Below are 14,533 nucleotides of genomic sequence, written 5' to 3' on the forward strand. Positions count from 1 at the left end.
ATTATAGATGGTTTTATCAGGAATACAGTATATAGTTGGTGAAATATATGAGTTGGTGGAATTTCCAATTGCTGCTGCTGTAGAACCATAAGAACATAAGAACAGCCCCACTGGATCAGGCCATAGGCCCATCTAGTCCAGCTTCCTGTATCTCACAGCGGCCCACCAAATGCCCCAGGGAGCACACCAGATAACAAGAGACCTCATCCTGGTGCCCTCCCTTGCATCTGGCCTTCTGACATAGCCCATTTCTAAAATCAGGAGGTTGCGCATACACATCATGGCTTGTAACCCGTAATGGATTTTTCCTCCAGAAACTTGTCCAATCCCCTTTTAAAGGTGTTCAGGCCAGACGCCATCACCACATTCTGTGGCAAGAAGTTCCACAGACCGACCACATGCTGAGTAAAGAAACCAAAACCAAAACCCCTGAAGCTGTGGCAAGTGATCCTCTCATATTATACACAGTATACATATAATATACTATTATACATTCTCCTGTGGTGACTAAAAATACCTTTCATTAGGTTTTCTAACCCTTTCCCACGGAAGACTCCTTTCCAAGGTTTTATCCATAAATAAATGTTTCTTCATAGAGCAGGAAGGAACTTTATTAGTACTATTTATTTGTGTAGTACACTCAGTGTGCATGGCACCTTTTGCAGGATATGAGAGGATGAGTCCCTGTCCCAAGGAGCTTACAACCTAAAATTCAATGTAGAGGTGACAACAGAGGAAAGGAAGTGAATGGTGACAAAAATGATCAGGAAGAATATACAATTTTTCAATTTCAAGTACTTAGACTTATGACCCAATCCTACCCCCGCCCCGTGCTGGCAAAGGCGGTTGCAAACATTCCATAAAGCACACTGCAACAGCGCAGAATCTAGGCCTGCTGGTGAGGAAGGCCTGTGCCATCCCACCTGTGCTGGCTGCAATGCACACCGGAGAAGGTAAGCTTCTCACTGACTAGTGGGGGGGGGGGATATAATGGGCAGTGCGGGCAAACTGGGTCTGGGAGGTGGCAGGATTGGCAGCAGCTGTTCATGCCAAATCCTGCCCCCCTTTCTGGGCCTGATCCACTAATATGGGGCAACATAGACCACCAGCCTGCCAAATTCCCCCATAGGAATTGGTGCTGCTGCATTGTTGCAGGGGACTTTGGTTAGGATTGGGCTGTTAATTACAATAGGCTATGAAGACTAGAGGGAAGTCTAGCCTCTCCACATGGCAGTGATCTAAGCCTAACACATCAGTCTCCTAAATCCATTCTGAAATCTTTTAGATTAGAATCTTTGCCACCATAAACAGGCTGACTACATACATGCTCAGTATAGTAAAAATAATTCTAGCTAGCCCAGCGGTTTTCAACCGCTGTGCCGCAACACACTAGCGAGGCAGCCTCAGGTGTGCCGCAGGGCCAGAGGATGTAGGCAGCAGCCTTGGGCCGGAGAAGCGGCTGCTTTGACACTTACGCGGCAGCAGCTTTGCCTCTCCTACTGCTCAGCAAGAGGAAGGCTGCAACCCGATCCTCATTTACCTGGAAGTAAGCCCCGTTGACTATTATGGGGCTTACTTCTGAGTAGACATGCCTAGGATTGGATATGAAGTCCCTTGCTGCCTGCCCCATGTGCTGATTGGGCAGCCAGAGGAGCCTAGATGAGGTCTGGGTGGAGTGAGTGAGAAGGAGGGGGGGGGGCAGGCGAGCAGGTAGGAAGCCAGCAAGTCTGCTGAGACCAGCAGCCACAAAAGCCCTTTTCCTTGCCAGTTGCCTGCAGCTCCCCAAAGGGACCCTCCTGCCTTGCCTTTGCCTTTTAGAGGAGGGGTGTTGGGCCACAATCCTATCCACAGTTTCCTGGGAGTAAGCTTCATTGACTATAATGGGACTTACTTCTGAGTAGACATGTCTGGGCTGTGCTTAGCTTGGCTCTCAGGATCCTCTCCTAGCACCACTTTCCTGGGAGTAAGCCCCATTGACTATAATGGGACTTACTTCTTAGTAGAGATGCCTAGGATTGGGCTTTTGGTCACACTTTTTTTGGAAATACAGGAACAGGCAATTGTGGGGGGGGGGAATGTGAGGCAAGTGATTCTGGACCTTTGGAAGGTGTGGACCAGTGAGGGGAGGGACAGTAGGAGAGGTGCTAACTGCAATTATGAGAAGAGGAGGGAATGTGCCTGTGGGACAGGGTGGGGTGGGGGAGAGGAGGAGAGAGAGAAGTGCCAATTGCCAGCTCCTGTATTTGAGAAAAAAGAGTGCAACCAAAAGCCCAATCCTAGGCATGTCTAGTCAGAAGTAAGTCCCACAGGCACATTCCCCCCTAGTCTTTGGCTGCAATCCTAACCACTCTTTCCTGAGAGTAAGCCCCATTGAACAAAATAGGACTTACTTCTGAGTATACCTGGTTATGATTGTGCCCTTTGTCATGTAATGATTTAATTGTATTAATTATATTAATTAAAAATTAATTGTAATGTAGTAATTAATGTAAGTTAAAAGCTGGGAGTGTGCCTTGACAAATTTAGTGCCTTGACAGTGTGCCGTGAGCTGAAAAAGGTTGAAAATGGCTGAGCTAGCCACTCACACACACATTAAAGCCTGGGACCATATCCCAGTCTGAAACTACTAACACCTGGATTACCCTTAAGATGGTATAGTTCCTGTCGAGTTCCTTTAGAAAATATTGCAGAGTTTTCACATGGTATAAATGTTATTTCCTTGCAAGCGCGTTTTTTTTTTTGTCCCCTGCTGGCATTTAAACATCAAGCTGAATCTGTATGAGAAGGGTATATGTTGTCATCATCCACCATGCCCAGGATCGTCTTGAAATTTCAAAACTGAGTTTTCATGAGAACAAGAAAGGGACAAGGGGACATGGTATCAGCTAGCCACCATTACAACATTATTGTATAGCCTAACTCCAAGAAGACTCCAAAATTTTATGGAGAAATCACATGGACTCCAAACACACAGCAGGGAATGTGGGAGTCTTTGGCTTTAAGGCTTGCAGTCCTATACTCTCACTAAATTCCAGGGGGTGCTCCCAGTGTGGAAGGGATTGTCACTCCCGAATCGGCCTTTTCAGCCACACTAGACGCTGTTCCAGAACCACCTTTCAGAGCGCGATACCATAGTCTTTCGAGACTGAAGGTTGCCAACTAACTAACTAACTAACTAACTAACTAACTAACTAACTAACTAACTAACTAACTAACTGCATATATTTGCCCATTAATGCCACTAGGACAGGAGAGGCCAAGCCACAGCATTCCATGTGCCACTTTTTATGTGGAGTCTTGAACATCACTCTACCTTAACATCACCTTTTGTGATTACTGCAATAGCTAAATGGAGCCTCCGAGTTCAAGGGTGATATATCTCAGAATGCCAGGAGGTACAGAGCAAGAAACATGGGACTGATGTTGCTTTCCAAAGACACCTGGTTGACTGTTGATGAGGCTAGAAAGGTGGCCTGAATGGACCTTTAGTCCAGCCCAGCAGGACTCATTCTGAAGTCCATATAAGGTGTGTTCATTGCCCTTCTGCACAGCCCATCCCCCTCTGCCTGCCCGCCTTCTCATCCTCAAAGATTATCTTAGCTGAGATCTCTTTGCTGATGATTTTCCTGAACATGGTATCTCTGCCTGGCTGGGCCACCTGGGCTTTGCTGATCTCATCGGCCATCTCTGTGCTGCCCCACTCAGCCCCTGTGCTTTTCACAGGTTGCCCCTTCAGCGCTTCATCACTCAGGCCTTATTGGTGATTAGGTTTTTATCTCTCTATGAATGGCAGAGGGTATCTGTGTTTTCTTTTCATGAGTTGATTTCTCATTGCCTCTGAAAACACTGCTGTATTTGTCAACAACAGTTCTGAGCTGCAGTTTGAAGTTCATTTCCTTTCAAAAATGCCTTTATTGTGCAAGAGAAATAGTGATTTTTTTTAAGTTTTTCGGTTTTCTGGGTAAGTAACCGAAGCAGAAAATGCCTGAAAGGGGTGAAGGTTATGTGTGTGGAAGTAATGTATAGGGAAGAAATGTCTGCAAATTGGAGTGACATTGGGCCAAGTTTTAGACCTGTCATCTTGGTTTTCTTTCTGCTATCATTAATTGGATAAAGCACTGACTATCATGTAGATCTGTCTAAGAAACCAGATTTTTTTTTTAAGTTAGAAAGACGCTGAGGTTCTAAAAAGTCTAATAGTAATCTCTGTAGCCACAATAAAAAAGAACCTTCATATTTGCTTCTGTATATGCATAGGGGGGGGTGTAGGTGGGTGGGTGGGTGGTATTTTTTGAAGTTAATGCTGCATCAGAGGTTTCCAGTGCTGTTGCCCCAAGCTTTGGTGATCCTGGGAGAGAGGAGAGCTTCCAGTGGAAGGCATAGCCTGGGGAAATCCATTGCATGCTCTCACTCATATAAGTTATCTTTGCGTTTTGGTTCTCCACCTCTAGGTATTGCCTGTATGGCCTTGGCTTTTTATATCATTGAAAATAGCAGGGTTGTGTCCCTCCCTCCCCCCTGGATGTGATGTAGTCTGCTAGGCAGGCTTCCATCTATTTTTATCCTGCACTACCAGTGGCCAGAGGAAGATTGCTGCTTTCCTTGGGTAACTGTAATGCACACCCTGCAAACCAGTGAACTCAGAAGTGTAATCAGCTGGCTATAGCTCAAAGGCAGCTTTTACTTTATTAGGGAAAAAAGAAGCATGCTTTGGAGCAGATTGTAGCAGCCCACTTCAGAGGCAGGTGGTAGGCAGCTGGTGAGAAGATCAGGCTCCTGACAGGTCCAAGTGTCAACAAAGAAGCAACTTTTAACTTCGGAGAATGGCAGTTATCCTCATATCAAGGTGAAAGGAACAAGGGGATATACATGGGTCAGTTTCCTGATTGAAAAAGAAGATTGAAGGCATAATTCTTACTTGCCACCTGATGTTGTTGTTCCAAGAATGATCCATGGGGAAAAACAGATTTGGAGTAGAGGACAAGAAGTTATAGACAGAGGTGAAAGTGGCCTTTTGCTTCTTTGGGGCCTTTAAGAGTTAAAGAATGCATTTGGACAGTGGTGGAATGGATGACATCATCACTGAAGTATCCACACTGGATATGGAGGGGAATTATAAAAAGGTAAGAGACAGAAAGAGCAGTTTTGCCTTGGAACAATCAGCCTGCTTTTGCAGAAGGGAGGGGGTGAAATCAAACTAAGCAGGTGTCCATAACAGAAAAGGCATTCACAGTATCCTGTTGCTTCAAAACGTCCTTGAAGGCTGAAAAAAGAGCGATAAATGTGTGTGTTCGTTGTAGTGCCCCTTTATTTTGCTACATAATGAAATGTTGTCAGGATGAACATGTATGCCAACTTTCTGCTAAGTTCCAGCTTAGAAAAGTGCAGCCCATTTGCCTTTTGTTATGTTATATAAAACATTTTATCTGTCTGCCATTGTCTATGCTAGATTAAAATTGTGTCAGCAATAAATTTGTAATTTATTTGTAATTGTAATTGTGTCAGGTATGCTTTGTAATCAGCTAGACAATTTCCACATTGTGGAAGTCACATTGTGATCCTGCTTTGATAAACATTTGAGACTTGCACATCAACCTCTCTTTTTGTTGTCCCCCCTTCTTTCTCCCCCATTTAATAGAACATTTTAAAATTGAACGGCACCAAGCATTTGCCAGAATGGTGGGTTTTATATAGATTTGCCACATTGGCATGTCTCTAAAAAGCACACCAGCTGCAATGTGGAATTTTAAATATAGTAATTGTCTATGTCTGGTAATAACAGACCTACTCAAAAATAACTTTAGTTGCATGACTGAAGCCTTCACTGATACTTGAAATTACAAGTATCTGTTTGTCCTTATACTACTACTAAGTTGCACTGTTGATGTTTTTCTTCCAAAAGCAACACTTGTTGCCTGAAAATCTGTTAAAAGCTTATTACGCTGGTTACAGACAGCATTGTGGAAGTTTGATACACTATAAAATCTCCTTGGTTTCAAGTAATGCTTTCATACTTGCCTTGCTGACTGTGAGCTTGCTATATATTTTGGGAGGGGCCATTGTTTGGGGCAATTCACACCTCCTAGCTTTATTCTTTCCAATCAAAATAAATCAAAATGGAATCAAAATAATCAAAATTATTTTGATAATTTTGGAATCAAAATAAATGTTTTCCCATACAAGAAAACAGAGTTGGAAAAGATCCAAGTGTTACAAATTCTGATGCTGGATTCTAAGCAATTTTCCCAATGATTTTATTTTTTCCCAGAACTGATGCCTAATGATTTGTTGTTGAACTCTTAAACTTTGATTCTGGACCCCAACACTGCAATTCTGTATGCCTTTGGTTCTCAAACTCCTGGGATGTTTGAGACCCAAGGTAAGTGTGCAGGTGGGGGGGGGGGGAAGCTAAGACAGCAACATGATCCCCAGGATTGTGCTGCTGTCGGGGAGAGGAGGGTTTTTTTTAAAATTACCTGCAGCCAATGTAGGGGTCCATACACCTATACACATACACTCCATACACCTAAAAATAACAAAAAAAAGAGCACTTACAGTTTTGCGACGAAAACCGTCGCCTTTTTTCATTTTTTAGATGTTTTGACCTCTCAGGGGCCCCCCAGGACTCCTGCACTGGCTGCAGGTAAGAAAAAAAAAACCCCTCCTGTCCCCGGAAGCAGTACAATCCTGGGGATCACATTGCTGGCATCCCCCTTCCTCTGCCCCTTAAGGGGACAGAGGCAGGGTTTCTCAAGCTGGGGAATCACAACGCCCTAGTTTGAGAATCTCTTCTATATGCACTTACCTGAGAATAAGCCCCATTGAACTATGTGGGAGTTGTTTCTGATGCCTAGGACTGTGCTGTAAGAATTTGAATACTGGTTCTAAGCTAGAAGGTGGAACCTGTCAGCTTTTAAATAGACCCTGTGTTGCCACATGGCTAAACAGACATTCTAATATGGGTGCTGGTTCTATTTGTTTGTTTCTACATACATTAACACAGAGAGAATATTGAAATGCAGTTTATATACAAAAACAAGAAGAAGAACGCTGTTGTACTTGGTCTAAATTCTCAGGCTTGTATTTCTGTTTATTAGTCTACATGTGATCATATTTCAAGTGCCGTAAATGCCAGACTGCTGAAGTGTTTTAGAGAATGTGCTCGTGAAAATATCCACTTAATATTTCTATCCAAAAGAGCCTTGTATAGGGGGAAAAATGTACAGTAGTGCCCAATAAGGGGCTTACCAGGTCCTCTTAAATGTCAGCTTGGTGTGTTCTGTGTGCATGTATATAATATAAAGCTCACTATGAATTTTACTGTTAAAAATACAAAACTCATTTATTGGTAATATATGGAATAAAGTGTACATTAAAAGGGTCAATAAAATTATCCTCTGATGTGTTATTGCTGCTGGATGAGAAATCAGTTAATGATCCTGCTAGCTTTTGTGGGTTTCAGACTCCCCTTAACAAAACAGACAAAATGATGGGAATAAGTCAGCAGCATTTCTGAAACACCATAAAAAGGAATAATAAAACAGAGCTAAGTTGCAAAGCTCATCCAATAAAGTTTGTTAGAAGCATCACCATGAAGGACCAGACCAAGGAATGTTTTTTGGAAATATAAAGCAAGGTCTTGCAGTTGGTGAAAGAACTTTGCATGCAGAAGATTCTTGGTTTAACCCTTGGCATCTCTTGTTGGGATTGAAACCATGAAGTGCAACTGCCAGTCAGTGTAGACAAAACTGAGCCAGGAGGGTCTGATGCAGGAAAAGGCAGCTTCATATATTCCATTTCCTCAGTCACAATATAGTGCAATGCTAAGTGCTTCCTCTGTATGTTGCACATCTGGTCTAGTAACCTTGCTCTTTTACAGTGTAATCGTATGCATGTTTACTCAGAAGTAAGTTCTACCATGTTCAATGGTGCTTATTCATAGGTAAGTGTGTATTGGATTGCAGCCTCGGTCTTATCATTTAAATTCTAAATATACTGAAGAGAACATTTGTTCACTTCAAGATCTGTTGAAGGTAAGTCATGGGGATAGGAAAATTGTTCAGGTGGGCAATTAGAGCTAATAATTGCAGGGAAAATTTTGATACCTTCCATATTAAGGTCACAGCCCTACCTATAATGACACACGTTTGCCCAGGATTAGGGCCTAAAATCTTGTAATCTGTGGCCATAATAAACAAAGTAAGAGTGTTGGGTTCACAGCCATGTAATTATAATGGGAATGCAACCTTAGTCAATATATGCCTTAAACCTTTTATTTAATTATAAAGCAAGAGGGAGAAAAGTTATGTCAGGTAAAAACCAGCTCTTTGCCTTGGCCCTGGAAAGAAATAGGCATCCAATTCAGATGCTTCAAAATAGGTGATGTATTATAACTTTGACTGAAACCTGTTAAAAGACAGGCCACTGCATTCTGCATTTGCTGAACTTTCTAAAGCATCTTCAGAGACAGTCCCATGTAAAGCACATTATGATAGTCCAGTCTGAGTCACCAGAATATGAATGACAGTGGCCTAGTCTCTTATCTTTTAGCAGTGGACAAATCTGGCATACCAGCCGAAGGTACTTTTGACTACACTGTAGCTGGAAATCCAGGAACAAAACTGGGTCTACCAATATCCCCATGTTATGAACTCAGTCCAGGTCAGGCATACTCCTAGCTAACCAGTTCATTGAGTCCCCCACCATCATCACCTTTTGTTTTAATTTACAATGAGGACATGTGGGAAATATGCAAATTTGATACTGAAACAAGCATTTATAGTGGAGAGTTGGCCTATACATGGGCTATGAGGTAGGCAGCTAAGCTCTGTTAAGTAGCTGACAAATAACATGTGGCTTTTTGATAATCACAAATTCCTGTTTGGAAGCCAGTAAAAGAAAAAGAAGAAAGCTGGACAATTTGATGCTTTTGGATATCTGCAATGGATACTGACGGAGAATTCTTCATTATAGATGGACTGGAATGGTGGGAATTGTGCATATAATTTGATAAATTGAAAGGTTCTTGCTTCTGTAAATACCAGGTTGATAAGCAAGGAGAGTTCCAATGGGCCACAAATTTCATTGCTTGTGGGGGAATTTTCTTTGATTTACAGTTCATTCCTAACCCCCAGGTTAGGCTGGCACAAGACCGGGGGTGTTGGAAATGTGCTGAAATTCATGTTTGTGTCGACTCAGGAGTCGGGGAGGCCAGCGCAAAGAGTTGTGTTGGCCTCCCCATGCCAGATCCAGGCCCAGCGGAGTAAGTTTGTGTCGGCCGAGTTGGGGCGGGGAGTGGGAGGCACAGCCCGGATCCAGTGGTTATACCAGATCCTGACCCTGTTGCCGAGTGGCAAGGGGAAGCCTCTGGCTGCTACATTCTACTTGTATTTGCAAGTAGATCCGAAGAGAACCATTGGGGCCAGTGCAGCACGACACAGGGTAAGGGGGGAGTTTTCCCCTTACCTTGGGTTGCACTGATTCTTCCCCCAAACTTGCACTGGCTGCAGCGCAGGCCCACTGGCCTACCTGCTCCAGCACAAGTTAGGATTGCGCCCTTAGAAGTGCCGTAAGACTTGGTGTCTAGTTGTGAAGAGGAAAGCACAGGGCAAAAGCTCCAGCTGTGGCCATACCATAGTTGGTCAGGCTATATTGTTGCCTTAAATGCGGAGCCATTCATGTGACTGTTCTAGGTATAGCATTATGTGCTACCCTATTCCCCATTTTTGTGTGTGACATTGTCAGCCATTGCTATTGATTTCTGCTGAATCCACTCCTGGACCACACTATTTCCCTTATAAGCCTCCAAGGAGTGGCTTACATCACTTTGTTAATATGGTGTGGGAAACCTTTTGAAAATATAGTAAAGCAGGACTTTTCACTGAAAAGTGAAATCTGTCTCCCACAGTCTTTTTTTAGAGCTGACAGGATTAATCTTGTGTACTCTGACTAGTACGGATGAATGTGCAAAGGCTGCAAGCAAGGATTAATATGTGTGTTATGGAATCATGGAAGCATTATGAGCTCCTTGTGATGATTTGATTGTGATGATTTAAAGTCATAGTTGCCAAGGTATGAACATGCAGATGGTAAAACTTCAATACCGTTTAATTCTGTTTGTTTAAAAATGCAGACAAACCAAAAATATTTAAAACATCAAGGATGTCTTGACATCAATCAATCCAAAGGATTCTTAGGCCAGTGCAAGTACAGTGTTAAGCACTTCTGCGCCACCATGGGAGTTGGCAGGCCATCACACAAAAGTGCACCGGTGTCTGGAGGCAGAATCAGACCTCCACAGCACCAGCTTTTGCCATTTCTGCCCAACGTTGCATATACGCGACATGGATTAAATGTGTACACTTGTGGGCTTGGCAGAAATGGGTTAAGGTAAGTTTGTGCTGGCAATGGGCTGCTGGTATGGGGGGCATTCCAGGGCAGGGTAGAGTGGGCAGCAGGTTGGCCAGTGGGACTACCGGGCCTGGGAGGGGGCAGGACCAGGATCCATCACTTAGGCCCGATCGTAACCCCCCTTCTGGGCAGCATGGCCTTCTGCGGTGCTGCTTAGATCTGTGATCTGCACCACCTCTTTAGGTGGCACAGATCTAAGTAGCCCCATTTTGGCCCACTGCCACATTACTCGGGGTAAGGGGAAGTTGCGCCATGGCCAGGCCCAGCCTTGTTCTGAATGCTCTGCTCCAGGGCAGGTTAGGATTCGGCTGTAATATCCTGAACATATTGTCTACAAATATTACAAAAATCTTTTGTCTGCAAAAGTTCCAGCAGATCAAGCTCATGTATGGACTTGGGTAGTTAGAAGTAACATTCTTTGTGGACATGATGAACAAAATCACCAAATACATGTCAACTTTCTAGACCAGGGGTGTCAAACTCATTTCATGTAGTGGGCCAAAAAGTATTTATGGTGCCTGCTGAGGGCCGGAAGTGATGAAATTAAGATGATGGCCAGAATTAAGCACTTTGTTCTCACATAGAAACTCATTACTGCAAATGAGAGAAGAGAAACTGTGCAGACTTTGTTCATAATTTCAAGACGGAACCCAATTATCATGCTGGGAGAGCCCAGTTATAAACAATTATAAATTGTTTTCCAGGGGCCACATTCAGCTTGCAGGCCTTATGTTTGACACCCCTGTTCTAGACTACTTCAGTGGCATCAGTGTTAAAAAGGTAGACTTGCTACTTCAGTCGGCATGCATGCATCCAATGTTAAGAACATTTTCTTAAAATAACAAAACGTACTATAATTCCTTTGAGAGTCTTTTACCCAGATATTTTGAGATGATTTTAATATGATAAATGGAAATATATGTCTTGATTGTTGTGAGGCCGAAGAGGGTATGTTCACCTTAACTCCTCAGAAGAAAACTAGGAGAAAATGTAATGAAATTGATAAATCATTTCTGTACTTATGTAATTTTAATTTATATATTTTTTTAAAAAAACCTTTTTTTTTTAAAGCACAAGAAATTTGCCATTAGTGAGTGATTTAGCCGGTATTTGTCCTGATGTTACTGACTTACAAAAAGCAATCTAGGTTGCCTTCCGGTGTAGCATGTCAATGTCTTTTTCACATCCTCGGCTCACAATTGCAGACAGAAGCATCTTACATTACAAGGAAGAGATTGGATGTGGGGAAAAAATCTAATGAGGAAGTCCCCTGAGGTTTCCTTTGATGACATAGCATCAGTAGTGGCAAAGTAAAAATGAATATACCAGGTTATTAAGTTCAGCAAATGTGCTTTTAAAGCTATTGATTTTTCCTCATGTTGCAGTTTGTTTACCTCTGCAGTTTTTGAGACAGAAAAGCTCTATGCCAAATGTATGAAGACCCATATATTGCTGCAGATGAATTCAGTTAGGTGTAGCATCAAATCATTGAGTGCTACTAATGGTGATTCTACTCAGAGTAACTAAGCAAGTAATTGCTGTAATTACTCCAAATTCATCTGTTTCCAACTGTAATAAACCATGTAGGGATTCAGACATTATATTCCTCAGGTTAACTAGTAGAATTCGGGTCAGTAGCTAGTCTAGTCAAGTACCTCAAAACCTGATGAGCAGAGGCTCTCAGACTCAGGTCTTGGGCAGAGGTTTTTTCCAGCCCTGAGGTCTGCCGTCTCTTACATTGCAATGCTAGGAAGCAAATGCTGGTCTCTCCCTCCTAATGGGTAAGTACCATAGCTCAGCAGTGTAGGACAGGCTATGCATGAAGAAGGTAACAGGGCTGAGAAAAGGCTTCTCTCTGACTTGAAACCCTGGAGAGCTGAAGTCAGTGAATATGAACAATACTGAGTACAATGAATAAGACCATTTCATACAAGTATACCCACACACAGAGCTGGTCCAGACCTCCTGGAACCTGAGGTGGCGTGCAAATTGCTGTTCCTCCTTACTTGGTGGTGCACCAGCCTCTATTCCTCCCACTTTCTGAATTGGAAAAGAAAGAGAACAGCAGGGCGGAAGAAGAAACATGGAGGAGAAGAGACTAGTGAACGACAGCATCCGAGACAATTCCTGTTCCATTCTGTCTGCCTCTTCCTTTCCAAATCCAGGGAGTGGGTGAGTTGGCAGACAGAGATGGATGCTGCCCCCCTCCAATCTGCTGCCTGAAGTGACCCCCAGCATAATGGATGGGCCAGGCCTGCACGCAGCTCTGTCAGTGAGCTTTAGCTTCAAGTCTTGCACGGTTCTTCTTTTCTTTTACTTCTCCATCTGCTCAGAATTCTGGGCTGTTTCTTAGGATCATCTTATCGTGCAGTGGTTCTCAAAGTGGTGGGTCGTGACCCACCATTGGAACCTAAAATGGGTAACTTTCCTCTTAAGGGAAGTGCCCCTTAAATGGGTGCCCAAAAGGTACTGCGCAATCAAGGTGCCACAGGAACTCAGGTGCATTTAAACATTCCTGGGAGGACTGTGTAGCCTCCCGGATGGGCCTGGAGGCCTGCAGCCCCCTTCACACGCCTCCCCTCTGCTGCAGTGGGCTCCGTTTTGCAGTCAGAGCCCACTTCCAGTTTCGGACGGTCCGCACCTTGAAACTGCAACCACAAACTGGAAGTGTGCTCCAACTGCAGATCAGAGCCCACTGCAGCGGAGGGGAGGCTCATGGAGGGGGCTGCAAGCCTCAAGGATTCTCAGGGAGGCTGCACAGTCCCCCCAGGTATGTTTAAATGCATCTAGGTGCCTGCAGCGCCACAGTCACTGCGGCGCTGTCGAGGCAACCTTCCCATCCCAGTCCCTGCCCCTTCAAGTATGTACCCTGGGTTCTCAGACTCCCAGAGAGTTTGAGAACAACTGTAGAGTGTGTACAGGATTGGAAACTTGTTTTGGTAAAAATGTACATATTTTTCCTTTGACTTTCATGCTTTTTGAATAATAGAGTGCATGAATTGTGTGAATCCTGTGGCCACATCACACCTCTAAAGTCTCAATAAAATCCACTTGCAGCTCAGTGGGGAAGTTCTTAGGACATACCAACTGCTAAAGCATATATATCTATACATTATTCCACTTCTGCAGGGAACCTGGGAACTGTAAATCTGTGATGGTGCTCAGCATTTTGATCAGAATTCTCACCAAACCTAATCCCCAAGCATTTTCACCAGACCTTATTCCCCAGCGCTGCCAAAGTTGGATTGCTGGAGGCCATGGGGCAAACCGCTGTTCTGGGCCTGCTATGGTATCTTCCCCCCCCCAATGGTGCATGTGATACTATCATTCCCACCAGTAGTTAAGTTTCAGTGGTGGGCCCTCAGCTAGCGCCCATCCTAGCTGGCCCCTGTTGCCATATCTAATCTCCATGATACTTTGAGGGACATAATAATAATAGTTAATAATAATTGTTATGGAAACTATTATTATTAGGTATTGGCAACCTTCAGTCTCGAAAGACTATGGTATCGCGCTCTGAAAGGTGGTTCTGGCACAGCGTCTAGTGTGGCTGAAAAGGCCAATCCGGGAGTGACAATCCCTTCCACACCGGGAGCAAGTGCAGTCTGTCCCTGGTCTGTTTCCCTGGCTATGGGCCTTCCTTCTTTGCCTCTTTGCCTCAGACTGTTGGCCAAGTGTCTCTTCAAACTGGGAAAGGCCATGCTGCACAGCCTGCCTCCAAGCGGGCCACTCAGAGGCCAGGGTTTCCCACTTGTTGAGGTCCATCCCTAAGGCCTTCAGATCCCTCTTGCAGATGTCCTTATATCACAGCTGTGGTCTACCTGTAGGGCGCTTTCCCTGCATGAGTTCTCCATAGAGGAGATCCTTTGGGATCCGGCCATCATCCATTCTCATGACATGACCAAGCCAACACAGGCGTCTCTGTTTCAGCAGTGAATACATGCTAGGGGTTCCAGCACGTTCCAGGACTGTGTTGTTTGGAACTTTGTCCTGCCAGGTGATGCCGAGGATGTGTCGGAGGCAGCGCATGTGGAAAGCGCTCAGTTTCCTCTCCTGTTGTGAGCGAAGAGTCCATGACTCGCTGCAGTACAGAAGTGTACTCAGGACGCAAGCTCTGTAGACC

The 14,533-nt window shown here is 44.1% G+C and overlaps 1 protein-coding gene across 6 annotated transcripts in view; it reads left to right on the forward strand.

Moving 5' to 3' along the window:
* The window catches only part of SCHIP1 (schwannomin interacting protein 1), a 182,413-nt gene that overhangs the window by 132,764 nt on the left and 35,116 nt on the right, over positions 1-14,533 (forward strand). The window contains exon 1 of one of the 6 annotated variants that reach the window (XM_066619263.1): positions 4,606-5,123. The exons of 3 other annotated variants lie outside the window; for them this stretch is intronic. In XM_066619263.1, coding sequence (XP_066475360.1) covers positions 5,046-5,123 — 78 coding nt within the window. In that variant the 5' untranslated portion in view covers positions 4,606-5,045. Of the gene's footprint in view, positions 1-4,605; positions 5,124-14,533 lie in introns of those variants that run through there. 2 more of the 6 variants (XM_066619266.1, XM_066619265.1) reach the window with 2 other exon arrangements.

This window comes from Tiliqua scincoides, chromosome 3 (genome assembly GCF_035046505.1).
Source record: "Tiliqua scincoides isolate rTilSci1 chromosome 3, rTilSci1.hap2, whole genome shotgun sequence".
Taxonomy (NCBI): domain Eukaryota; kingdom Metazoa; phylum Chordata; class Lepidosauria; order Squamata; family Scincidae; genus Tiliqua; species Tiliqua scincoides.